The sequence below is a fragment of the Botryllus schlosseri genome, chromosome 11, assembly GCF_051294905.1.
Source record: "Botryllus schlosseri isolate E-star chromosome 11, Bs_hap1, whole genome shotgun sequence".
Lineage (NCBI taxonomy): Eukaryota > Metazoa > Chordata > Ascidiacea > Stolidobranchia > Styelidae > Botryllus > Botryllus schlosseri.
This window is the reverse complement of record NC_137246.1, coordinates 1,504,670-1,530,933: the sequence shown is the minus strand read 5'-3', so window position 1 is coordinate 1,530,933 and position 26,264 is coordinate 1,504,670. Positions and strand designations below refer to the sequence as shown.

Sequence of the window (26,264 nt, the reverse complement as noted above, 5' to 3'; positions counted from 1 at the left end):
ACACGTCAGTCGAGATATGACCAGTTTCGTCACAGCGATAACAACGCACGGAAGTATCAACTCTCTTTCTGTCACTGCTACGCCTTGACCGAGTAATTTTTCGCCCTCTACCGGAGCCTGTGTGACTGTGACGGTCATCACTTACGGCAGCACACTCTTCTTGCTGACTCATGGTCATAAGGTGCCTAGTAACTGCTTCATGCGCTACAGATATTTGCAATAAATCGGGTAGTTTTAATGCAGTACTTTTCTCAAGCAGTTTCCTTTTCAGCGAACTATCCGTACACTTTTCCAATACCTGGTCACATATTGCTTCGTCTTCATCTTTAAAATTGCAAGACTTAGCTTTTTGCTTCAGTCTACAAACATACTGATGGATAGTTTCTTGTGGATTTTGTTCCACTTGCCTGAAGAGGTATCTTTCGAAAGCAGCATTGCCTTTCGGTAATAAATACTCGTCAAGTTTTTCAATCACCTCGGCATAGGTTTTAACCTCAGTCTCTGGGACTAGTGAATAATATAGATCCTGCAAATCGAAGCCACCTGTGTGCAGCAATTCCGAGACTTTCCTTTCATCGGCTGTGATGCGTTTCACTGATGTGTACAGGCCAAATCCCCTTTTCCACCTTTTCCAATTGGTGGCAATCTCAGTGGGATCTCCAGTCATCTCAAATTTTGGCATGGGACTAGCGCTATATTCGACAGTGCTAGCTGCCCCGGCCAAGTTTCCTGCAACATCCTCATGATTATTCTCATCCGCCATTGTCTCAGAACACGTTATCCTCGTCGCCAAATGTAGTATCCTACCCGGTGTCCGATATCACACGTATATGCAGTCTTATTCCGATCCTTTATTCACTCCGCTATCACTCTATCACCCGCTTCACTATCCGTCTCATGCATACGCGCGCACCACGGTCATGTGACTCCTACCCACAATGCCAAGACACTACAATCACTACAGGAGCGAGATGAGCCTTAACTATAGTAAAAACCAGTGTGCGCACTGTTATCACTAGTCCTAATATTCAAATTAGGTAAAGTAAAATAGATAAAGCAAAGATATTGTCGTATTACAATGCATCTCATGATACAATACTAAGAATCGCTTGCACGACCTCAAAACTCACTCCAGTCTAAGGTAATTGTGTGCAAGGGAAGCTTCTGTCAGCATCTTATTATACATGAATTCGCGAAGTGGAACGATTAGATTCTCATAGAGTGTGGCATTGATATTCTAATGTGAAAAAGAGTGAATGTGCTGTGCTCACAACAGTCTGGACATATACAATTCTTCGTTCTTCACAGATTCAATTGCACCGCTGATGGATCCTATCAGGACGTATTGGCGAACAAATTTTGTGAAAGTCAGTTTTACTAGTTTACTGGAGTTTTACTAGTAATGCAGTGAAGCTGCCTCGTGATTTTCTGAATTTAAAACAAAATTACGTTATCAATTATTTTGAGGCTTCGCGGAACCGCGGTTGAGAACCGCTGCTTTAGACCAATCTCTGCTTGGCGCTGACAGCATGAACAGAATTACTGCACTAAACGAGCATGCACATTGCTAATTTTAAAACGTCTATTTGCTTTGAAAGAAAAGTTTTCTCGAAATATGTAGTTTTCTGTTTGTGAATATATAATGACGCTCTGCTGTGAGCCCGGTTTGCAATCACACATCAAGACAGTCAGTCAATGCATCGTTGTCTAATGTAAAAAATCTAGCAGTCGTACGGGATCTATCTAGACTTGATATGTTTATTGTATCATGAAAACCAAATCCGTACGATTGGAATGTTGGCTACCCTGTAACTTGTTTTTCAGATAATATATGGCGCAGGCATAGAAACCTGTGTTTCACTCTTATGAATACTTCTGTTCGGTCTAGCCGAGTCATCGTCAAAATTGTTGGCAAAGTGACGGAAGATATTGATTTTGTGGAATTAATATAGCATTAGATTCTTCCAGTTGACCCATTAGGTGACGTTTGAAAAGAGCATAATATGGCCTCAGTAGTCGCTAGTAGTCGTGTACATTAAAATGTTACTTTACGGAAATGTAGGGTTGGAATTAGCAATATGACGTCATGTGACGTCATAGGTTCACGTTCGCGTTCACATAGAACCTTCAAAAAGGTTCGCGTTCACAAGAGTCAGAACCATTCAGAGATTCACACCATCCCTATAGTATAGTGCAGTGCTTTTCAACCTGAGGGACGGTTCGCACTAGTGCGAATGAAAAAAATTGCAGTGCGAATGACGAAGGTGGTGCGAATAGTGCGAATAAAATCGTGAATAATTGTTAATTTTTTCTGACGTGGAATAATTCAAATAAACCGAATAGGTCCAAGGGCGGTGTAACTCTTGTTGTTGCGACGCAATTGTAAAAACTTGTTTAACATACGACGCACCAGTAATCGTAGCTCCCACAAGACGTACTGAATTAATATTTTGGCACTATAACCAAAAGTCTGGTTTGGAAGCTGGTGTAATAGCAGACATACAGTATATCAGCCCGTCTGGGCCTGCGACGGGCTGAGGAAATGACGTCAAATTGAATTTCTGCTTTCTTTCGCTAAACAATCACCATATGTTCGTCATAACTGTTCGATTAGCACGAGGCACGAGGATAGTAGTTAATACCATCATTACAAACTCACATTTGCAAGTTATAACATAAATATTTACCCCTTCAAGAGCTACTACGGTATGGATCGCAAAGGGTATAATTTTGGGTCGACACGGTGCTAGGCCGGGGCTATCTGTTCTATGCATGTAATATTTGTTGAATTTATTGCAAAAAATCCTGCGATTGTTTTTACAAATCCAATGTCACTGTGTTGGGTACTGTAGCCAATAAGCGAGACATGCAGAAAATATGACTTTATCATGGGAATTCATGATAACATTTGTCCGACTGGTTTTTCTGGAAACATGGTCGAGGACCGTTGAGATGAACTAGTGTAGGGGTGTGCAATGAGCGAGTGGAGGCTTTTATGAGACTCGTTCATTTCGAGGCCAACCCCTTCTACGTCGCGCACAAGAAGACGTTAAGTTTTGGCCAACAAACCGCTGATAAAATGCGATGCCAAAAACTTAATCGGCGACAAAACCTTGGCCAAAAATGACCGATGCTGGATGGCCGAACCTTTCGATATGGATATGCTCCGTTGTTGGCGCGAAATAGTCCCGTTCTCGCAATATGGGCAGATAATAGTTTGAGTAGTAGGTTACAACTGCGACACGCAGAGGAATTTATTTCGCCCCAATTTGAAATCGCGTGCGTCAGACATGTTTTGTAGAGCTGCGTTGGGTAGAAATGTGGTGTTCGCGTTCTGTGTGTCATACATGTCCTTAATTCGTAGTATACTTCTGTAATAATAAAAATGAATTCCTTTTCATAGCTGAGGCTCGGGTCGCGAGTTGGCACAAAATCTCAGATTTTGGTGGTAGTCTAAAAAGCTGCTTTTCCGTTATTGAACTGTTATGAATTCCCAAGTTTGTTTTAACTAAAGAGATCAACACACAGTATCGTGCGTATATTTGCTCTTCTCATAAACGTTGGAGCAACGCATCATAAGGTAGCGAGCTCTAATGTGCCTACTCTCATTGATTGTTGTTAGACCTTATTTTCCAAGACATAAGGCAAAAGCCTCAACACAAACATGTGGGTTTTACACCTTGCCTTTTTAATGAGACACTTAATAGCTTAAGTTACGTAGTAGCCAATTTATTGAACATTTGAGCAAAACGTTGTTAAGTATCTTCATCTCCTTTTTGTTTAACGATTTTCTATCAGTTTGGGCGGATGAAATTTATTTTACAAAATAACTTCGAATGGAGCTAAAAAAAGGTTGAAAGCACTGGTAAAGAGTAAGCTCTAAATTCAGCATATTTCTCTTGAAGATTGCAGAAATCTGATTAATCAAAAACTTTGGGCCTGAACGAGAAATTAATCCGAATTCACATTCACTAGTAGTCGGGTATTTTCGTTCAAGATATCATTGCACTACCTCTGATGGAGGGAAACAAATTGCAAAATGGACACAAATATAATTTCTATCTATATATTTTGGTAATATGTAAAACAATTCTTCACCTGTTTAAATTTATAAACTGCTTGAAATTACTTTTAGGGTGGAATTGCGTGCGGTTGTTCTTATTTCTATTGTGATCATGATGTCGACGCGAAGTACATTCATTCAGGGGCGGTAAGAATTACTGATTTCATATAATTACAGAGATCCAATGTCAGAATTCGTAATGCTCATACACATCTTATCTTAGCAGTGTTTAATGTGAATGGGGTGCCAAAGCTTATTGTCATACTGTATCTCTACATCAGGAGGTCAAGAACCCTTTGACCTTCCACGAGAATGTACCATAGGGGATGCACGTTCATTGGAAAATGCAATCACAAAAAAAATGTCATATTAATTTCACGTAGATGCGAAACTTGTAAGCTAAACGGAATAATTTTGCCATTGCCCATACGGGTATCCTTTAACTATTATGCAGTGGCTGGTAGTTTTTCTTTCAAGATTAATTTACCGATACATAAATTACACACAAAGGCAGCCACTGTAGTGCGGTTGATGCCCATATTAATCCCCTTACTATAAACAACGGCATGTCAATATGGCACAAGCAACATTATACGATATCTAACTGGGACATATATTTTGTCATCACTGTCGCCAAGTGAAAGCGATGCCAATGAGTCCGTGATGCTGCGACCCCCGAAACGTAAAGCTTTTATGCAATATTGTTATAAACGTTTCAAAACCGAGACGGACATTCAGCATTCCCATTGTCATGCACTCACTGGTCACGCATTTTCATTTGTGTTCGGCCAGAAATATTCCGTGGCCGTCCATGAAAAGTGCTATCGCAAGGCCGAATATTAGGAATTTCATGAAAAAGTGCCATGGAAGAATGTCAATCGTGCAGTAGCCTAGCCTAGCCTAGCCTACAGTGTCAACATCTGAACGCAGTGCCATACTAATTGCCCGGCAAAGGGGATCTGGTCTTTCACGCCACGCTGGGTGCTTTTTGTGAAAACCACTTATTCGGCCCATTTAAACTATCTACTTGTAGCTAACGTAGGCTACAAGGTGGATATGTGAAATGATGAGCCCACCGACAGTGCAACCCTTACAACACCAACGAAATACAGTTTGCAAAAAAATCTGACTTTTTAAACAATTTTTACAATTTTGACTACAATTATGACAAAATATTGACTTTTTTGACGTGTTAAAATATAATCACCCTATTGTGGTGAATTCTTCTGTACGATTGTCTCGTCCTTTACATTTAGCATTACTTGATTACCTATCTTCTTTATATGTTGTGTGGCACCTAATTTGTCGTTTCTTGTTAACTTTGTTGCTGGCCTAGATGTATTGCGTATTGTGCTCGTTTTCAGTTAATAAAAGCTTTAGTTGCTGACTGTAATAAAAAGGTTATCCCAATAGTTGTAATAGCCACTAAACAGTGATGACTAGGGCAAGTTTTTGTTGCACTAAAAATGCGAGAAAGTTGCATTTAATTTTCAAAAAAGTTTTAGAAAAAGTTACATTTATAATTTTTATTCAATTAGTAGGGTAAGGGATACCCGAAATATTCCGTTGTTTAACCTAGTTTCTGTAGAGCTATCAAATGTGTCACTTTGCCATTTCACGGACATTGTGTTGGGATCGCCTGAAAATGACATTTTTCCCGGTACACAGCCAGAAAATCACACATGGCCGGAATAATTTTCCCCAAAAAAACCAAACAGCATAGTGATAACCCCCTTCTACTAAAACAAGTCAAGTAACGCACCCCAAATCCCCTAGGTCTGCAAACTTGACCCAAGGCGTTCCAGAAAAACTCACACTTGGCAACTTTAACAAAATCAATAGTCTTAGAAAGGTGACCCAGTGAAAATATTATTTTCGGTGGTCTCGCCTGCATGGGCGTTCGGGAAATGGGAAACCATCTCAAATTTAAACGACAGAATCAATAACGCGATCAATTAACATATTGTTCGGGCACGGTCGTACTTGTCAGGGGTAGTTGAACTTCTTGCTTGCAAACCATTGTGTCATAGATATTGAGATGCTGCTAATCCATCATATAGCTCTTTGTTATGCAAATCAAAAAGAAAAGAACCTTACTATAAATATTTTATCTTTATAGCCTCTTTTTAATTCATTCCTTTACATTTTCACGCAATATTTGATATAAGCTGCAGTAAAATTTGGGTATGAGAAATTGAGAAAAGTTGCTAAGAGTTGCACTATAAAATCCCTTCAAACAGCCTGAAACATCATAGTACATAGATTCTGAGTATCTAAGAAGCTGTCGCAAGCTGTAAAAAAAGTTGCAAAAGTTGCCAAAACTTGCCCTAGTGATGACTTAACCTGCTGTATTGGCTATATTTTGAATCTGTATTACTCACGCATCGTACGCAGATCACGTAATAACAGTAGATAAATGAACTAAAGCTCAAAGTAAACGCATTTCCAGCTCAATTTATTCAGCCCATATAGTTTTAACCTACGCATTAACATTTAAAAAAGATCTTATGGTTTTAATTTCTGCAACTTTTCGCGGGCCGGTCAGATTTGACCCGTGATCGGTACAATGTCTCGGTTTACCTAATAGCCTATACTAGCGAAAATAATTTTACTTTTCCCTAATAGCATTGAATGTTTAATAGAAACAAGGGAGAAATCGCTATGCGTGTTTTTGAATGGATACATCTAACGCTGCATCAGTGACGAGAGTATTCGAGTGTTCAAACATTACAATGACCAATTCGGTGGGCGAGAGATGCAGTGTTGGGATCAAGTCACTACCTTCGAGTCACGAGTCATCTCGAGTCATTGCAAATTTTGACTCGAGTCAAGTCAAGTAAATCGATTTTCGAAGGTGACTCGAGTCAAGTCAAGTCAAGTAAATCGATTTTCGAAGGTGACTCGAGTCAAGTCAAGTCACTCGTTTTTTGGAGGTGACTCGAGTCAAGTCAAGTCAAGTCAAGTCAAGTCACGAGTCAAGTCACAATTCAAGTCAAATTGAATTTTCGAAGTATGAGAGAGGATTCAAAGTCATTACATTTTGCTAGCTGAGTGAATGACAGATTAATTGGCCATATATCTTGAATCAAATAACGAATGTAAAGTTGAGTAGCCTATACACACAAAATTACGTTGTTTCACTCACGCACACCGAGAACTGCTAATAAAATACACGGGTAACTGTATATAGCTACATGGTGCAGTCTGTTATTATCTGCCAAGATAGAGAGGATCGAATGCGAAGCCGGGAGAAGTTGATACAAATTGATACGGTACAATGCACTACCCATTTACACATCCATGACAATATAAAACGCATTAACTACATTCGTTCGATTTAAATTATACCAGAGGGTAGGTTTGTTTTGGGGTATTCATGGTGTTTGTCGACTACTATGGTCATTTACACCATGTCGATATTATTCTTATTTTTCGTAACTGCCGACTTATAGCACGGCCCACCTCTAGGCCTTTGTAAGACACCGCGGTCGCGGATGAGGTGGCGAGGAGGAGAGGGTAGGTAAAGGGGAGCTCTCAGCAATGTCAGCACTGAGACATTCAAGAAACAAATGTCCGTTGCTATTAGATTAATCTACTACTACCACTACGACAACGTAAGCTGTAATCATTTCGTTTGCAGTCAATTAATTTGTGATGTATCAATGGAGGACCAGTGAAATGTGCAATCAATGAATGACTGGTTGCTCTCACAAGTTGACACCGCCGTATCGCAAACAATCGGAACATACATAAGATACGGTGATTTATTCGACACTGTTCACTTGATGACTTGAAATTGATTCGTAAATTTTGCTTCGACTCACGAGTCAATCCACATTTCTGAAGCGTCGAGTCAAGTCAAGTCAAGTCATTTTTGCAAAGTGACTCGAGTCAAGTCAAGTCATACGAAAAAGTTGACTCGAGTCATCCCAACACTGGAGAGATGTGTAGGTGTGAAATGGATCTCTTGATTTTCTAGGTATGCAACGGCTACAAAGATTGTTTATCTTGACTGGACGAATGTCAGCCGGGCTGCATACAGAGTGCTTTTTCCGATGAGAAGTCACTGATTACCAACAAAGGTCTGCTGACACTGGTGTGGATATTCAGTAAGTAACATTTACGTCATTGAAATATATCTTGGTAAACAATTGCAATTGTCAAGTATGAGCAATGAGCATATCACGATACGGCGTATTACGAAAATGCACACATCGAAACTGTACAGATAACGTGCTGTGTTTTCTGTCGTTTTCGAGGTACTGCGGGTACATGGCATCAAGTATTGCGAGTCTATACTGTGGTACAGTGGTTCTCAACCTTTTTCACCTCGCGGGCCGGTAAAATTTCAAAATAAACTTGGTGGACCGGTGGATCTTAAAAAATTGAAATCAACCCCAAATGTAATCGATGCAGCTGTTTTTCTGCAAGTGTCGTAGGCTGCTAGAGCATGGATGCCAACCGTTTTGCTATTCACGGCCGCGATTCGATAACTTATATGTCCTACGGCCGCATCCCAGGACACTAGTAATGATGAACTATCTGGACGTGAAATACCCATGTTAAACTGTCCGCAGTGCATGTCGTATCGTCTTACTATACGCACTGAAATCGCTACATAGTGGTCATGTTATGAATAAATAACTACTGGAATCGGACATGGTCGCGTGAAGCGCGAAAAAAAATTCCGATTCACGAATGAATTTCGTCATTAATATTCGTGGTTTTGCATATTACTATCAATTAGTTATCCTTTCTCAGAGTCAGATTCATCGGTAGAGTTGATGTAGGGAATGTTTTCGAAAATTTAGGGCGAGGTATAAGTGATGATGCATCCTCGTGTTGTTATTTCTTGACCTCGAATCACGATTGTCGATTTAGTGCAGTGGTTCTCAAACTTTTGAAGACACGTCTCCCTTTGTGGTAGTGAGAAATTTCGCGCCCCCTGATCGTCATATCCCAAAATACAACCAGAATGCTGGTAATTCCAACGGATAGTTTGATGGCATGGAAGGCTATGGCTGTTGATGAGAGAATTTTGAAATGTAAAATTCGGACTAAACGCAAAGCAATAACCACGAAAAGAAGGTCAATTGAGCCGAGCGCGAAAAACTTATTCAGTTGACAGCACTTTCGCGCCATGCTTCGGATGCTTCCATACCCCCTAGTTTAAGAACAACTGGTATAGTGGAAAGATAGTGGAATCTCTCTAATAGGGATGGTGTGAACCTCTGAAAGGTTCAGGTTCGTGTGAACGCGAACCTTTTTGAAAGGTTCTGTGTGAACGCGAACGTGAACCTCGTGACGTCACGTGACGTCATATAGCTAATTCCAACCCTATCTTTCAATGAAGTGATAGCCTATATTAATGTACACAATACCTAGCGACGACTCGGGCCACATAATGCCACAATGCTGAAGTACATTTTGGCGTTTTAGACGTCGCTAAATGTATCAACTGAGGCAATCAAATGGTATAATACTCCCATAAAATCAATATCATCCTTCGCTTTGCCAATAATTTCGAAGAGGAGTTGCCAGGGAATATAAGCTTACGCCTTAACGGTCTTGACCAGACCGGACAATGTATTCGGTGTATGAGTATTGCTCCAATGATATTGGGCAGAGTGTAAAACAGGTTTTTATACTTGCTACCGATATTAGGCTACCACAAAAGTTATACAGCTGTAGCTAACACCTCAATCGCACGGATTTGGTTTTAATGATACAGTAAACATATGATGTGAAGATAGACCCCGTACGCTAGCTAGATTTGTACATCAAAAAACGATATCATTCTTATTGATTGGTTGAATAAGCATCATTCGCTCTCTACATGTTATGTATGTCGCCCGTGATGTTGTGTGATTACGGGTTGGCTCACATAAGAGAGTCACTAAATATTCACAAACGGGAAGTTAGATATTTCGAGCTAAATTTTTGTAACAAAGCAAGTAAAATCTTTGAGATTGTAAAGGTGCATGCTCGTTTTGAGTTGGTTTTTTATGCTGCCAGCGTCATTCATAGAGTGGCCCGCAGTTGAAATGCAATAAATTCGATCCAAAGATGTCAATGAAGTGAAAATTTTAATATATGAAAAAGGTTCACAGTGCAGAACCTAACAAGGTTCTGTTGTGAACGCGAACCTCTAAATTCCCGAGGTTCACACACAGAACGCGAACGTGAACCTCGCGTTCACACCATCCCTACTCTCTAACGTACTAGAAACTAATTTCTTTCTTGAGGATAGCTCGATTCCAAGTTGGTATATTTCTGTATGGGGTGCATCATTTTCCTACGCTCTTCGCATCTGTACTGTGGAGCACAGATTGCTAACGGCGCTACGACTAGCCTATATTAAAATCGAAAAATTAAGTCGCTGCGAATCGCGTATGGCGCGAAGAAAATTTCAAGATTAATTAAAATATCTCAAAAATTGGGAAGTGAATTCGTAAATTCGACTGTCATGTCGACGGCCGCCAGCACATACTAATTGAATTACGTGTCCATTGTCCACTGCCACATAAATTTCCTTCCACGGCCGCAAGTTGGCCACCCCTGTACCAGAGAGAGAGAGAGAGAGGGAAGGAGGGGCATTTTAAGGGGTTTTTGTCGTAATTAAATATGTTTATGAAGGTATTCATGTGATTGTACGGTAGTGTCTGCTGAGTGCTGAATCGGGGTAAAATTGACCCAATTGGAAGATCCGACAAGTATGTTGTCCAAAAACACAAATATGTCTTTGACGTCATGGATTTAACTGTCTCAAGCAATACGAAAAGTAGTTGGGACAGCATGCCAATCCCATTGCCAAACGTTTACGGGCGTAAACAACAGAATCCACTGCGAAAGGAGCAATCTCGGATGCTCTGTCACTCATTTTATATAAGGTCCGACTTGCTTCAACTGGGCTTTTCGTTCGACGCTGCATACGCAGTAAGGTCAGCAATGAGGAGGCCAGATAAACCTCCGACCCTTAGAAGTAGGTCCGAAGCGGAACCATTACCATTGGTGTCGGGACACTGGTGCATAACCAACTGCACCACTCACTTCCCCCTTTATCCCAACGTGAATAGAAAGCTACAAGCCAATTTGCCTTCCAGACATGTTCTATCGAACGCTGATGGGAAAAGTAGCTAACATGACGATTTCATGATGTTTCAGGTATATTTTCGATCATTGGATGCATCTCAGTAGTTGCATCCACATTGCATGATATCGTGAAGACTGACAGCCGTGGTGCTAACTCACGTCATTCAAGCATCAACAAACTGCTCATCCTGAATCTGTCTGTTTCTGACTTACTCGTTGGGGTGTATACATGAATGGGAGTGGTGCATTTTCTTGCGTTACATTATTTGCACACGTTTGCAGGTCTACACGATTTCCATTTGTATCAAAGCCATCGAAGTGGAAGGCAAATACTGCACCGTTGATATTGAATGGAGAACTAGCACCGCATGTTCAATTTTGGGGGCGGTACTGATCATAGGATCTGAACAGTCCGTTCTTACGATGGTTTTGATAACAATTTATCGTTTGCATGCGGTCATGAGGTATGGACGAAGATCAGATATGCAGGCCGTTGCACACCAGTATGCTACGTCAGGGCTGTTAAAAAGCACTCACATCATCATGTTAGAATACGCCATTGTGACAACTTATTGACCATTCAGCCTTTTCCCTCTGCCTGCCCTCTTTAAGGGACACCACTGCATTCATTTCGTTCATTTCAGACCAATTTCGAGACCAGAGATGAATCGAGCTATTCTAGCAATCGCGATTTCCTGGATGGCCTCCCTGCTGTTTGGATTGATGCCAATGATCCCTTACTTCGAAGATTACTTTCTAAAATATGTATCGTAAGTCCAAAATATTTTATTCTGGCTCGTGGAAACACGAACTACTGTACAGAAGGTTCGCTGTAAAAGCGAACCAATGACGTCGTGTGACCTTCCAAATGGTAATACCATAAAGTGTGAATGTATACATTATGTGAGGGGAAAAGTAGTTATCCAAAACCCAAAAACATCAAAGTATACCTCAACTTTGAAAAATAGAATAAGATCACAATGAACTAACCCTTTTAGTGATTGCAATGGTAATCCAGTATTATGTGGAGCTTATCCCCTGAGCCTATTTAAGTTATGAGAAAGGTTGAGGTTGGTCTGAAGTCGATTTGGATTTTCTCCTATGGTGGACGGCGATAATTAGCACAGAGCGTTACATCTAGTAGACAATGCTAGTTATACATAATATTTCGGGTTCATTCGATTGAAATTTAATATAAATATATATCAATTGTGTTTCGTATTTCACGTAAATTAATTATTTCAATATTTCATATGATCACAGCAACAGTTGCTAAATGAACCCGATATGTCAAAATATTTCTAAAATTATAGCGAAGTAGTGGAAAAATTTGTATTTGACAAACTCTATTTACGGTATAAAAATCTTAAATATTAATAAATATAAAATTGCCCACCATAAATGCTATTTTAGAGAAAAAAATTTATAGCAGAATAATTTGACTTCCGCGTGCTGAAATTGGGCCAAATTATTTTTGCACTGTTTTTAGGCAACCTAACAGTTCTATATGGCATGCAGTTAAATTTAGTCCTCTCATATAAAATGCTTATACTGATTGGAATTAAGCCGAATTTGACTTGCAGCGTTTTTAGGCAATCTAACAATTTTAGCAATTAGCCAGTAAAGTAAGTCTAGTAAGAGACAAAAATATATTTTATACAGCCCTAATGTACAAGGGTCAGTATCAGACATGGGGTAATCGCGATTAGTAATCGTAGTCGATTACGACGATTACAGCATTTTCAAGTAATCGTAATCGCAATCGATTACATTCGAAAAAAATCCGAAGTAATCGTAATTGTAATCGACTACTTCGCATATCTAATCGATTTCTTAGTGAAAGAACGATTACTTTTTATTTGTACAAGGACTATGACATAAACTGAACATTCGTGAACAAGGAAGATATATTATACCAGGTTCGCGATAGCACACACGTCTGATTTCCAAATGCTATTGCTCATTATTACGTCAGAAGTAGCCTATTAACTTTGCTCGTCATTGCGTAAGAAGTATCCACAATAAATATATATTCGATGTACGTAGCCTACACATTAGTGTCATTGTAAGAACACCCGCCGTGCTGTATATCAGGTTATCAACACGTTCCATATACGCCGCTCCCTCGCAGCAGGATAATTAATCTCCATTCTGCCTAGTTTAAAATAGTAATTTATGTATTGATGTTTGGCTATGCTTAGTTAAACGCAGTTTGACCGTTGCTTCTTGGCGAGCAGTAGGCCTCTATGTAGGCTACTACGTACGTACACCGGACAAAGATTTGAAATTTTGTGCTCGCCAGATAAAACATTACGGTTTCCACAAGAAAGCTGTAAAATCAGCAGCTAATGATATATATCATAACCCAGCCGTCTTTGCCGTTTCTCGTAGCGGCAGGTTGCAGTACATTATCTTATGAGGTTGAAGGCAGAATTTTATGTTCGCTTCATCGGGCCCCGGCTTCATCTTATTCTCATATGACTCAATGGGGAAGCGAGTGGCGCAGTTGTTCAAGCGCCGGCGTCACGACACCAATGGCAGTGGTTCGAATTCCGGTTCGAACCAACTTCTATGTGTCGGAGGTTTATCTGGGCTCCTCATCGCTAACCTCACTGCCTTAGCAGTGTCTCAAAAAGCCCAGTACGATGGTGAGCCGCGCCAGTCGGCAGTAACGTACAAGTCCGGATGCATGAAAGAGAGAGAGACTGAAGTAGGGAGCGCGCGAGTGTGGAAGTCGTCCGGAAAGATTGCGAAAAGCAAAGATCCTGAACATTACTGATATCATTGTCGTGGTGACCTTAATAGGCGATAAACACCACTGTTGTATGTGTTAAATAAACAAACAAACATATGACTCTACTTGAAACGGGCGTCAATCGTTAGGCTATATCACAATTCTTTACTCAACATTGGGACCTGCCGCCATGGCCATGGGCTTCTATACCATATCAGCGTGGGTTGTAGCTAGAATCTGGACCTAAACAGCAATTCGTCCCCCAGTCCAAACGTTCGTGATTGGCCCCATAAGGGTGTTATTTTCAAGTTGAAGACTGAATTTCGTCAATATTATTAGTAATTGCATTATATTACTATTAATTTTAAATCCTCTCTCAGCCCCGATGGTCAGATTTACCTGTAGAGCTAGGAGCACGTAATTCATATTTATAACGTCCGGTATCTAGTTATAATTACTTTAGTTTATATTGTTAATTCGTGACCAGTGGTCTGTTATATAATCAAAAGAGATTGAAGTGGCGCAAGAACTTTGGTGACACGCACACACAAATTGTCATGTCTTCAAAACTCCGTGGGTGCCCCGGGTGGCATTTGCATTATGAGCTCGGATTGGAAGGACCGGACTATTAGTCACGTCCACCCAGCGTGGCTATTGACAATGGACACATATACCCAAAGTTTCGACCAAGGTCCTTCTTTAGTAGCACACTTCGTGAAGTCGCATGTTGGTCGAAACGGGGTATATATTTTGGTGTGTCGTGACGCGGTATTGACTGGCACCTAAATGCCTATTAACAAAAATTAGGGTTGCATTTAAAACAAAAATCAATTTAAAACGGACATGTTGAAAACAAGACCTTGTTTAAAAACTTTTTTTTTAAAACCACGACGTCACGAATATAAAATTGTGACGTCCTAGTGGATTGAGATTAACAATTGAAAATATAGGGTAAATATGGCTCCTTTGACGAAATATCTGGACTATATCTGTTGAACAAACTGTTTTGAGGGTTCCAACCATCCCATAGGCCTATCAATGTACGTCAGCCAAATCGGGTGGTAATTGTTCGTAGGGTCATACAAAATGTTTTTTTGGAAAGTGTTTACACAATTATGGCATAATGTTACAACTTTAAAAACACAATTTAGTTTGTTCCTAAAACACCGTTTCAAACATGTTTTAAACAAATTGTTTTAGACAACCATCTGTTCTAAATGCAACCTTACTATAAATTATGTATGCTTCTTTTTAGGAGGAGACGTATGCATTTCAAAACTAAGCTATCCAGAGAGAATTTTCAAGTTAATTAAATCTCTCGAAAAGACTGTGTAATTTATGTTGGTCCCCTTAGTTCGATCTCATTCCCCACCCTATTGGGAAATTTGAGGGGACGACGGTTATGGACATGGCAAGAATGCAAATCGCTGAGTGCGATAAATCGAACCTCTATAAAAATGTGCAATCGGTACATCATGACGTAACAAGCCAATGAAGCATATTTTTTTAAAGGATTGTTAGCTCATTAGGCCTTTTCAGCGCAATCCATATATTGTCTTCCGATATAACTTCTAAGATGCAAAATAAATGTAATCGTGAGTAATCGTGATTACTTTTCCAATGTAATCGTAATCGTAATCGCCTACTTCCTGATTTTGCTGTAATCGTAATCGTAATCGCGTCATTCAGAAGTAATCGTAATCGCAATCGATTACATTCATGAAGTAATCACCCCATGTCTGGTCAGTATCAGTTATAACCTTATACCAACAACAGAAAGGCGAAAGATATGACGGTTCTGGAATCAACAACAGCTATCAGCCAAAGGAACAAACAAAGTGTTGCAATGCAGCGCAAACTCACCAGGATACTCGCATCTGATTTCCTTTGTTTGATGCCAGTGTGTATAATGGGATTCTTGCAAGTAGCAGGTAGGGGAGATGTGGTACCGATGGATTAAAAATTGCAAAATGATCTCTGGCCCTCAAATCTTCAGCCGACAATAGCAGATCTTTTGCTGTCTCAACACTTCGATACAAGCTCTACCTATCGCGGACATTTACATGAATATCCGCCTTTTCAAAAAATATTTATAAACGTTTAAAATTTGTTGCTCGAACGTGTCATCGGTCCCCACCCGGTGGGTCCAAAGGCACACGACCATGGGACCTATGAGACATACGCTCAAAAACTCAAATTTGTTAACTTGTTTTGTTGTGTACTATAAGCTAAGCCACAGCAAGCCAATGAAGAATGTTTCGTAGCGACCTTCAAGAATAAAATAGAATATATCAACTCATAATATTGGCATAAAATCATGTTTTGATTTAAGCCTAAACTTACAAAATTAATGCCACATACATATTACCCGCAAATCGAGATTTTGACTTTCAAATACCTCGTAATAGCGATAAAACACCACAGGTAACTATGATTTACAGCCTATATATATGTAGGCGAGTTTCTGTTGTTAAGTGATTAGTTGGTCCATCTATTTTGCTTGATTTGGTTATGGTACCATAGGTCCCCCACCCCATAAATATTGTAATTGACTTGAAAATAGTCCACTCGAGCATGGTATTGATTCAAAAAATATGTGCCATTATATACCTTGTTACAAGCCCTATACTTCACATCAAAAATTATGGCGGGTTTGTTAGTCTGAAAGGTGATATAAAAAAATGCAAATGTCGATACGAATTTACTTTACACCCCCTAAAACGTAAATCATTCGTCACAGACCCCATAACTCATGCAGGTCGAATTTTTTGGCATGTGAGGAAAGATTCTGTCAGCATGTACTTGTAGACAAATTCACGGAGTGTATTCATGGAATTATCATGGATAATTTTTCAAGTATTTTCGGTCCCAGTGATCCATCGGTACCACATCTCCCCTATGTTATTAGAGTGTGTTTCGTGAAGTAGACTGATGCCCATTCTCCATCCGCCAAGCCGCATCACTCTGTCCCAGCGATTTGGAGTCGGAGCAAGGATCCGCAGCTCCAGAGCCGTGCATTTTCAGCGGAGCTGGAGCCGGAGCTCTCAATAAAATTTCAAGTGGAGCGGACCAGTGGCGTAGCAGCCACTTGGCGGTTCTGGCTCTGCGGCAGGGGCGGCAGGCTCCAACGGGGCGGCAAAATGTGGCTTCACAGTGAGAGAGAGATATGGTATTCTTTTTCGCCTGCACCATCGAGATGCTTTGATGACGGAGATGCGATACGGACTTTTTTATGTATAGTATAAGGTCATCTAGTCTGCACCCCCGTTTTTTCCCTCTGTGATTGCTGAGCGCCTAGCGGGGATAACCGCGGATACCAGTTTTCGAGTCTTTGGTCTGACCCGGCCGGGGATCGAACCCACGACCTACCGATCAAGAAGCCGGACGCATCACCATTACATTATCTCGCTCGGCACAGTGTACAGTCTGTACACAGCCGGCTAAAAGAAGCGTTTTAGTAGTCCTATAGCTGGCGCCCCGTGAGCTAAAATTTAATCAAACATGTCTCAATCGAAAGCTAGTGTCGCGCTGATTCCGAAAACACGAATTAATATGTTAACATGGCGATAGAATCACTCCGAAACAGCCGTCAATGCCGATTGTATGGAGAGTTCTCAGAAAACGGAGAATGCCTGGCGAACAATCAGAAGATGCTGGCCTCAGTGTTGTTGAAGAAGTCAGACGATGCATGTTTCAAGCTTTGGACAGATTAAAACTTGAAGCTGATACTAAGTTTACCGACATACTCCACTTAAATGATATGTTTGGATTTTTGAATTCCCACGCGCTGCTGCAGCGATTTTAAAAGCACCTATGACAACTAGGTGGACTTTTTGGAGTTAGCTGCAAAAATTGTCATGCCTTATACCTTCGAATTAGGGATCATATAAATCAGAAGATTGCTATAGCTTTTCGTACAAACCAATATGAGGCCTCTAGGACGAACACAAATTAAGATATGATCATATGAAGTTATTCAATTTGAGATTTTAAAAGGGTTAAGAGGCTGGTGCGGAGCAGTGAAGCCACGTTTGATCGTAGTGCAACAGCGTTTGATGTTTTACAGTGGTTAGTTAATGCAAAGCTACTTGATTCGACACCATATTTATGCTCGTGTCTGAAACTTTATCTGACCATTGGTGTTTCAATTGCAAGCTGTGTGAGGCGAGCTTCTCAAAACTCAAACTGATCAAGTCGTATTTACGTTCTACCATGAATCGGCTATTAGCTTTATCCATTCTGTCTATAAAAAGAGACTACGTTCAAACACTTGAAATTTAGGATATTATCGCTGATCTTGCTTTGAGGCGGCTATTGATTTTTTATTTGCACAATACAATCGTTCGCTATTTCTTGTCTTTATTATTTTTGGCCTTATTAACGTTGAGACGGTGAGGCTGAGACGTGGCATATTGTTTGTAATTATTTTTATCGACAAGGTTGCTTGAACATGAATCTATGTCGAAATTTGCTGCTGTCTACTTAGGGGAGGGGGCGGCATTTAAGGCGCGAGCCAGGGGCGGCAGCACATGCTGCTACGCCATTGGAGTGGACCCGGAGCTCGAGCCGGTTGTTTCAGAAGTAGCTCTGGCCCCGGTGTATTTCATGAGATGCTATGCCACTACTATTGGCTGAATTCACATAATTGTGCGGTGTACGTTCACAAAATTAAGAATTGTTTCCTCTTTGGCACCACGTGTTCTAACTATCCATGTTCAATTGTTCATACATGCGTTAAAGCTGGGTAGGCTAGATGTACCGCGACTGTCTCCGTATTGTGGCCTTGTGGGTATTAGTCATACCTGCAATTTCGTCTTCAGCGCAACACCTATGGCTAATGTGGTTCAAAATAGAATGATCACTGTGCATTTCACAAAACTGTACTGAAGATTATGCGAGCTGTGCAATTTAACTAGTTATCAATCAGACGAATATATAAGCGACGCCGAAGGATAAAAACCAGAGACTTTGTTGCACATGTCGATTTGGAGGCTAGCACGCTGCAAAATACCGTCCATTCTCTGAATTAAGAGCAAATGCTTATGGGCGAATTTTGTTTTGTTACGCTCGGTAGTCAGCGAGTCTTGTAGACTAATCACCCGAAGCGCGAAGTATTTTTCTATGCGGTTCAGATTGCCGGAAGTAAGATTTGGTACTAACCATTTATAGGCGCCTTTGGAAATTTATACATATATATATATTGGTCAACATGAAGTATAGTCCTTTTCAGCCCAGGTCTTCTCGCTGCTCATGTCTTTGACACAGTTCTCGGAAGTTCCATGCTGGACTAAACTTCATATGTCATGGTACGTCGTGACGTGATAATGGCCGACGCCGAAATGTTTATATCTACGAATCATGCGATTTTTTTCTTCTTGAAGGAAGGGTTCCCTAACGATAACGACGTCTAGCAACAGCGCATCATGCAATGCCCGGAAAATATTGCAAAATCGTGGCATATATTTTCAGAAAAAATGCTCTATAAGTTATGTTTATTCACGAAATAATTTTGTGCCCACTTCGAGCTTACCCCTTCCGCAATAGAGGGTTTGGAGTGTGGCAGTTAAAGTCATGAGTAAACTTGATCGACACCGAACGGAATGATAACGAGCATACCAATATATAATTTCAAACTGTTTGGTAGCTGGTGGAAAGCGGATTTCTAATAATTAGGTAGCGACATGCGCTCATATTGCTCTTGCTGCAGTTCCACTTGAATAATCGTACCAGATTAAATTCGACTGTATGGCTTGGTATTGCCGAGTACAGTACCGGTATTAAGTCGTCAAATAAAAGTGTTAATGCGGTACACAGCAATGGCGTGGAGTAACGTACGTTCTCTTAATATCATCAACAGACGACACGGAGTGTTTATCACGTCACTGGACTTCACCATACCCACAAAAATGACAGTTCTGTGCTACGGCTGCAGCCGTTGTTGCCGACTACTGAAGCCCGAGCCGGAGCTGCAGCCGGAGCTGCAGCCGGAGCTAATTTATGATAAATGAGAGCTCCGGAGCCGGAGCTGGAGCAGCTTAAATCTACGACTTCTCCAGCGCCCGGCTCTGTCCTAAGTCCATTTCAATACGCTAGGGTCCGCTGGTCCAGTGAAGTATTTTTAGGGGAGCGACCCGATTAGTAGTAGAGTCATTCAAAAATATGACTAGAGTCACCCCAACGCTGTTCGATGAATAAAAAGTAGGTATTTGTAATATTTTTGTGCCATTACAGGTGTTGATATCTCGGACGATGCATACCTACCGACTGGCTTGCTTATCCTTCCAATAAACAGTGCTCTGAATCCATTTCTCTACTCCGACCTCCCTGATGTCTTACTAGCTCAGAAAAGCAAGTTCGTGTCGTGAACCGAGAAATCCTTTCGTAGAATAAGCGGTCAGTAACTAATACACCACATCGATGTGATTGTAGTTAACAGGTAATCAATATTTTAAAAGGGCCGGAACAGAACACAATTGCATCCCGAGTAGAAGCAATTGAAATGTAACCGACTGAGAAGAACAGACGGGCCGACGTATAAATCAAGGAAGCAGGAAAATTGAAACTTACAAAGATATCATTTCTTTCAATACCGCAACACCTTATACCGAATATTTGTGATGACCATAAATGAGACAGTATATTGGTTTCAACACTAGGCATACTACCACAAAGCAATCTATTGTATACCAATATAGCAACAAAACCGGTGTAGGGATTATTGGATTTGTTGCCCAACTAGATATACATTCCAAATAGAACATCCGCAAAATAATTGTTCGTCTAAAGCAGTGGTTCCCGCAGTGGGCGCTAGCACCCACGGGAGCTTTGGCGTGCGTGAAGGGGGCACTTGCCATTAGATGGTCGATTGGGGACGCTGGCTATGAGATTGGGAGGTGAGAGCAAATGGGATCGGTGTAGGTTTAGAACGCAACAACTGAGTAGTGTTGATAAGATTGATCAATGAAGCACGCAAATACGCATTAAACATGCAAAGTCGATTCCGTCACGGCAATTTACGGTCGTCGGTCTATTCCAGGGTTCGGTATTCTTTTACGACCAAAGTGCCATATTGAAACGGTATTTCCATTTGTAACTCCCAAAGAGCCTTACATGTCGACCAACTGTTACGTCAAATTGAAAATTCATGACCTGATTGAAGGGCCATTCCATACACAGACTAACGATGTTCACATCACTACCTCTTCAAATGTCCTGAAATTTGGTACACACAGAGATGAGCTTATTCCAAACAGGATGAACTTTATTTTATGAAAATTGGACTTTGGGGCCGAAAGTTACGTCACTTTGAAAATTGACAATTTTCTGCTCATTTTGGGTCTGCACATCTCAGGTTTTATCAATGAAATATTCAAGAAGGTGTAGCTAGATGTTGAACGAGAGTTGAGATACGGCACTTGGATTTATCTGAAGCTTGTCTGATCGTCTATATTTCCGAGTGAAATTTAATAACCTCAACCCTGGAGGTTAGGGTCAAAGGTTAAATTGAGGGGGAAATCTAAATTCATTCAGGCGTTACACGATTTAGACAGCGGATTGCTCCAAAAAATATTAAAATATTTTGGAAAAAACGATCTTAAATGAAATTTTGCTTCAAGGAGAATTCGTTTATGCTGTTTGATTTTGGTTTTGAAACTGTAAAGGGATGAAATTGCAGTTTTAAGAGCACACTTCGTTGTACATGGAAATGCAGTCCTAGCAGGACGTGTTCGGACATCGAGTCTGGGGTGTGTGCGAGCAACATGTCTGGGGTGTGTTCGGACAGTGTTGCCATTCGGACATCGTATCTGGGATGAGTTCGGACTGTTTTGCCCCTCGGACATCATGTCTGGGGTGTGTTTGGACAGTTTTGAAACTCGGATATCGTGCCTAGGCTACGTTCGTAATGTGTTGCCATTCGGACATCGTGTCTAGGGCGTCTTCGGACATCATGTCTGGGGTGTTAGGACTGTGCTGCCACTCGGACATCGCATCTGGGGGTGTTCAGACATCATGCCTGGGTGTGTACGGATTGTATTGTGACTCAGACATCGTGTCTGGGGTGTGTACAGACTATGTTGCCACTCAGATATCTTGTCTGGGGTGTGTTCGGACTGCGTTGACACTCGGACATCGTGTCTGGCAGGTGTTCGGACATCATGTCTGAGGTGTGTTCGGACTGTTTCCAATCGGAAATCATGTTTGGGAAGTGTTCGGACATCATGTCCGGGGAGTGCCCGGACTGCTTTGGCCCAGCAAACACAGTACAGACCAAAGATGTAGAAAAGCCGAGCCGATATAGTAGATATTAGATCTCGGCAGGTCGTAGAAAGGGGGATTTTGTGTCGACTCAATTCAACGTCTTTTCCATGTCCTTCAATAATGTAAATATTATGCAGATGCTACAGCCTTTAAACATGGTGAGTAGAATGTAGATCCTACGTTAGAAGAAGAAGATCCTGATATAATAACCTGTTTTCTACCACTATGGGCTTAACCTGATCACGGCTGCGTACACACACCACATTATTTACTACATATTAATCACATTTGTGATAATTTAATTTCAAACGAATTGGCAATAATGCCGTTGTAAAAAATAAAATGAACAAACGAACGAATGTCTTTAAAAAGAAAGTGAAAACAGTCCTTATCATCAGGTTTCATCTTCTGATGAGCCAGTTAAATAACCAGCATGCGGCCTTTTTTTTCAACACCCTGCAGAAATAAAATGAAAATGATGATTAATAGCTAAGACATTCGTACTGCGAAAATGGCAGAGGTAGCGACTAACGAATGACTCCTACATTTTTTTCGCCCATACTTACTAAAATGGATTCGATTCTGAACTATTTCCACTCAAGTTTTCAAGTTTTATTATTATATTTTTTAATATTATATGACTAGAGAACTGACTTCAATCGTCACTTCTACTTGATTATCAAGATTAACGATGACTACTTCAGCACTCTTTGAAAACAGCCACTAACACAAAAAGAATTCTTGACTAAAATTTCTTCACATTCTGTCCAAAATGATCAATTCAACAATCCAAATGAATCAGTTATTTGGCAGCTAGTTGGAGAGATATATACTCAAGTCTAGAAAGTGGAATGATACTCTGCCTGGAAAGCTGAAGACCTAACAATATTGTGTACAGAGAACAAAACATTTGAGTGGAGGCACTGGTATAGACACTAATAAATTATTAGAATTGACAGCAAGATAACCAGCAAGACATTAAAATGAGAATTAGTGCAGTTTCTTAGGCTGTAGTGATACTCAGCCAGTAATTGACCTAGCAGAGAGCAAAACGTTGTAAATAAAGCGAGCGAAACCTCCGACAAATGATACGATAAAACATTAGAATCGACAGTCTTACTAGAAGCAGAATAACAATCATGAGGGGTTAGAGAACAGAAGCCCGGGAAGTGACCATCAGAAATTACTGCATACTGGCCGAACAAATCCATGACCACTAACAAATGGTCTTTCAATAGTCAATATTGATACCAAATGACACCACCCCTATTTCATAGCAACATTTAGCAAATACAGCGCTGGAGTCAACCTTATATAAGCCCTAACCAAACGCCCATTCGTTTTCCCACCTACTACTTCGCGGATGGAAATACGCATTAAAGCGAACGGACGCGACTTGTCACACTCTTGCTATTTCTGCTCCTTTTTTCTCTTCGTTCCTCTTCTCTGTCGCTTCCGCTTGAGGAGAGAAACAGTCGGCCGCGTTTACGGATCGTGAATTCCCGGTGGGTGATACTTCCTCGAATGGTCAGCACCTTGAAAATTGAGAACAATGTTGTTGCAAAATGCATGACAATTTGAAAGTTACATCATTCTAATTATTCCAGTTATGGCCGTGAATCGTTACAAGTGCGGTAACCATAAGAATTATTACTATACTTCAACTACAAATACAATATATTGAATAAAATGATTACCAATTCTTTTACGTTGATCGAGTCCCAAATAGATGAAATATGTCAAAGAATTTGCTAAATTTTTGTATAATTTGACAGATTCCGAAATCTTCTCAAAGTGCACCTTTCAAAAATTTGATATCAAGTCTCCCAACATTTTACAATTCGAAGTGAGATGGCTTTACCAATACAAGCAAACAGTTTGTATCGCAATTGACAATTATGTAGAGAACGCTGCGAGACATATGAGTAGGCCTACCCTAAAACGTTTCTCTGACATGGACATTAGGGCTCTTAAAATATGACTTTTTTTCTCAAATCGTTCTGGCTACTTGATAAAATTGTTAGGTTACCTAATTTAAGCCTAAACACAAAATTTGGTTCAATTCCAGCCAGTAACCGCTTTGCTACAGGAGAAGAAAGTTTCTATTCATTATATAAAAATAAATAGGTAATAAAAATTTGAAAATTTTCTGTTCACCCCATGAAAGTGTTAGGCTGTCTATAGAAACGATGCTCACCAAATTTGGTTCAATTCCAACCAGTGGAAGCGGAGATATTGCCGTCGAAAAATTTGGATTTGAATAAAATAGTATTTACGGTGACCGATTCTTTGTTTACTTATTAAAGTTGTGCTCACCGTAAGTACTATTTTATTAAAATCCAAATTTTTCGACAGCAATAACTCCGCTTCCACTGGTTGGAATTGAACCAAATTTGGTGAGCATCGTTTCTATAGACAGCCTAACACTTTCATGGGGTTAACAGAAAATCTTCAAATTTTTTATTATTCATTTTTATATAATAAATAGGAACTTTCTTCTCTTGTAGCAAAGCGGTTACTGGCTGGAATAGAACCATATTTTGTTTGTAGGCTTAAATTAGGTAACCTAACAATTTTATCAAGTAGCCAGTACGATTTGAGAAAAAAAGTCATTTTTGAAGAGCCCTACTGTTCATGACCGTCCACGTTTAGAGTTGCATCTCAAAGATGCTAAAATAAGCCTAAATATAATCCAAGCAATACGATCGTCCACTTTGACTGACTGAATTTCTAAAAACACCTTGATAGCTTCCACATCTTACGTTTATATATACTGTCTGCTATCGGCACAACAAAGTAGGCCTATTTAAAAATACCAAAACAGATTCAACATACCACATCTCTTGCAAACTTCTTTAAATCCTCCTTTGTGGTGAGTTGCTTTGGAAGTCTTCTAGGATCAATTCCGATATTGTTTTATCATATACAATCTATGGCGGAATAAAAGTTTCGGATAAGTTCTAAAACGAACACAATTTTCCACACAAAAGTCAATTGCCACACGAAATGCCAAATGCTACGGTCTCATTTTACAAGGTATGGCGAGGAAACGTAGTGGTACGTTCTATTATAGCTTAACACCAATGAATTGCGGGTTCTAGCGTGACACGTCGACTCCATAATTCCTACCGAAGTGTTGGCCGTTTATCTAGGCTCCTCCTCGCCATCTGATTCGCATAGCCATGTCTTAAAAAGCCTAGGAGTGGGCCGTGCTGTAAGTGGGCAGATGGTTGCCGATGCACCCGGCACTTGGTGAATTCGGCCCTCGGGAAATTTTGAAATGAAGTGTATTTACAGCTATTAATATGAATTATCAAACTAATAATAGTATTATCAAGTGATTCGTCAATCTTGTAAGGGGGTCAGGGCATCCGTAGATCGCGCAGTCACGGCGTGATTAGATCACGGATTGCGTAGCCACGGGAAATAACACAGCGCTCATATACCGACCACGCGCGGTCTGCTTGGAATCGATGGCGTGAGTCACGGGCCTGTGTCGTGTAAGTTTTGAGAAGATGGATCTTGGCGTTGTAGGTGAGATCAAAACTGTGGAACATCAAGCGGCGCTTCTTCGTTTATCGATCACGACAAGCCAGTGTTCCTCATCAACAAATGTTTCGCATGATCACGTCAAAATAAATTATTTTTTGCCTTTGGAGAGACGATTCCACTCTGGGATTAGGGTGTCTCGATAACACGGTTGAAGGATCCCAAGATTACGAGATCTACCACGAGCCACGACACGTTTAAATTTCCTTTTTGATACTGTTCATTCATACTAAATGCATTTCTAATGCGAAGGTGTTCTAGTGCCAATTCCTCCAAGGGCCGAGTTCACCAAGTGAAGAGCGTCGCGTTATTTCCCGCAATTACGCAATCTGTGATCTAATCACGCCGTGACTGTGTGATCTACACATGCCCTGACCGCCGTACAACATTGACAACCACTCAAAGTGCCAAGTTCACCGGCAAACATTCCAGTAACCAATCATGGTGACCGGTACCGCTACGAGATCTACCACGGCCAAATTCACCAAGTGCCGAGTTTGTGCGGCCGAATTCACTAAGTGCCGAGTTCACTGGTAATCGGGCAGATACGGAATAATAATAAGAAGA

The 26,264-nt window shown here is 40.6% G+C and overlaps 1 protein-coding gene across 3 annotated transcripts; it reads left to right on the top strand.

Moving 5' to 3' along the window:
- Nucleotides 1-965: 965 nt before the first annotated feature.
- LOC145449451 (relaxin receptor 1-like) lies at nt 966-20,661 on the top strand. Of its 3 annotated transcripts, XR_013918262.1 has the most exons (7): nt 966-4,210; nt 8,043-8,172; nt 11,228-11,376; nt 11,438-11,619; nt 11,800-11,925; nt 20,121-20,282; nt 20,345-20,661. XR_013918262.1 is itself a non-coding variant. In XM_080327810.1 (4 exons), exons 1-3 carry the CDS (start codon nt 15,679-15,681, stop codon nt 20,125-20,127), a joined length of 225 nt encoding a protein of 74 aa, XP_080183936.1. In that variant the 5' UTR covers nt 11,938-15,678; the 3' UTR covers nt 20,128-20,282; nt 20,345-20,661. The 3 variants fall into 3 exon arrangements, 2 of the variants coding, with proteins under 2 accessions (XP_080183936.1, XP_080183935.1); XM_080327810.1 differs by lacking the exons at nt 966-4,210; nt 8,043-8,172; nt 11,228-11,376; nt 11,438-11,619; nt 11,800-11,925 and adding exons at nt 11,938-15,820; nt 19,120-19,195; XM_080327809.1 differs by lacking the exons at nt 966-4,210; nt 8,043-8,172; nt 11,228-11,376; nt 11,438-11,619; nt 11,800-11,925 and adding an exon at nt 11,938-15,820.
- The last annotated feature ends 5,603 nt before the right edge of the window (nt 20,662-26,264 follow it).

Coding starts and splice junctions, on each gene's coding strand:
- LOC145449451 (XM_080327809.1), top strand. CDS start 15,679: ATGACGGTTCTGGAATCAACAACAGCTATCAGCCAAAGGAACAAACAA. Junction 15,821..20,120: donor GGGATTCTTGCAAGTAGCAG/GTAGGGGAGATG, acceptor GTGCCATTACAG/GTGTTGATATCTCGGACGAT.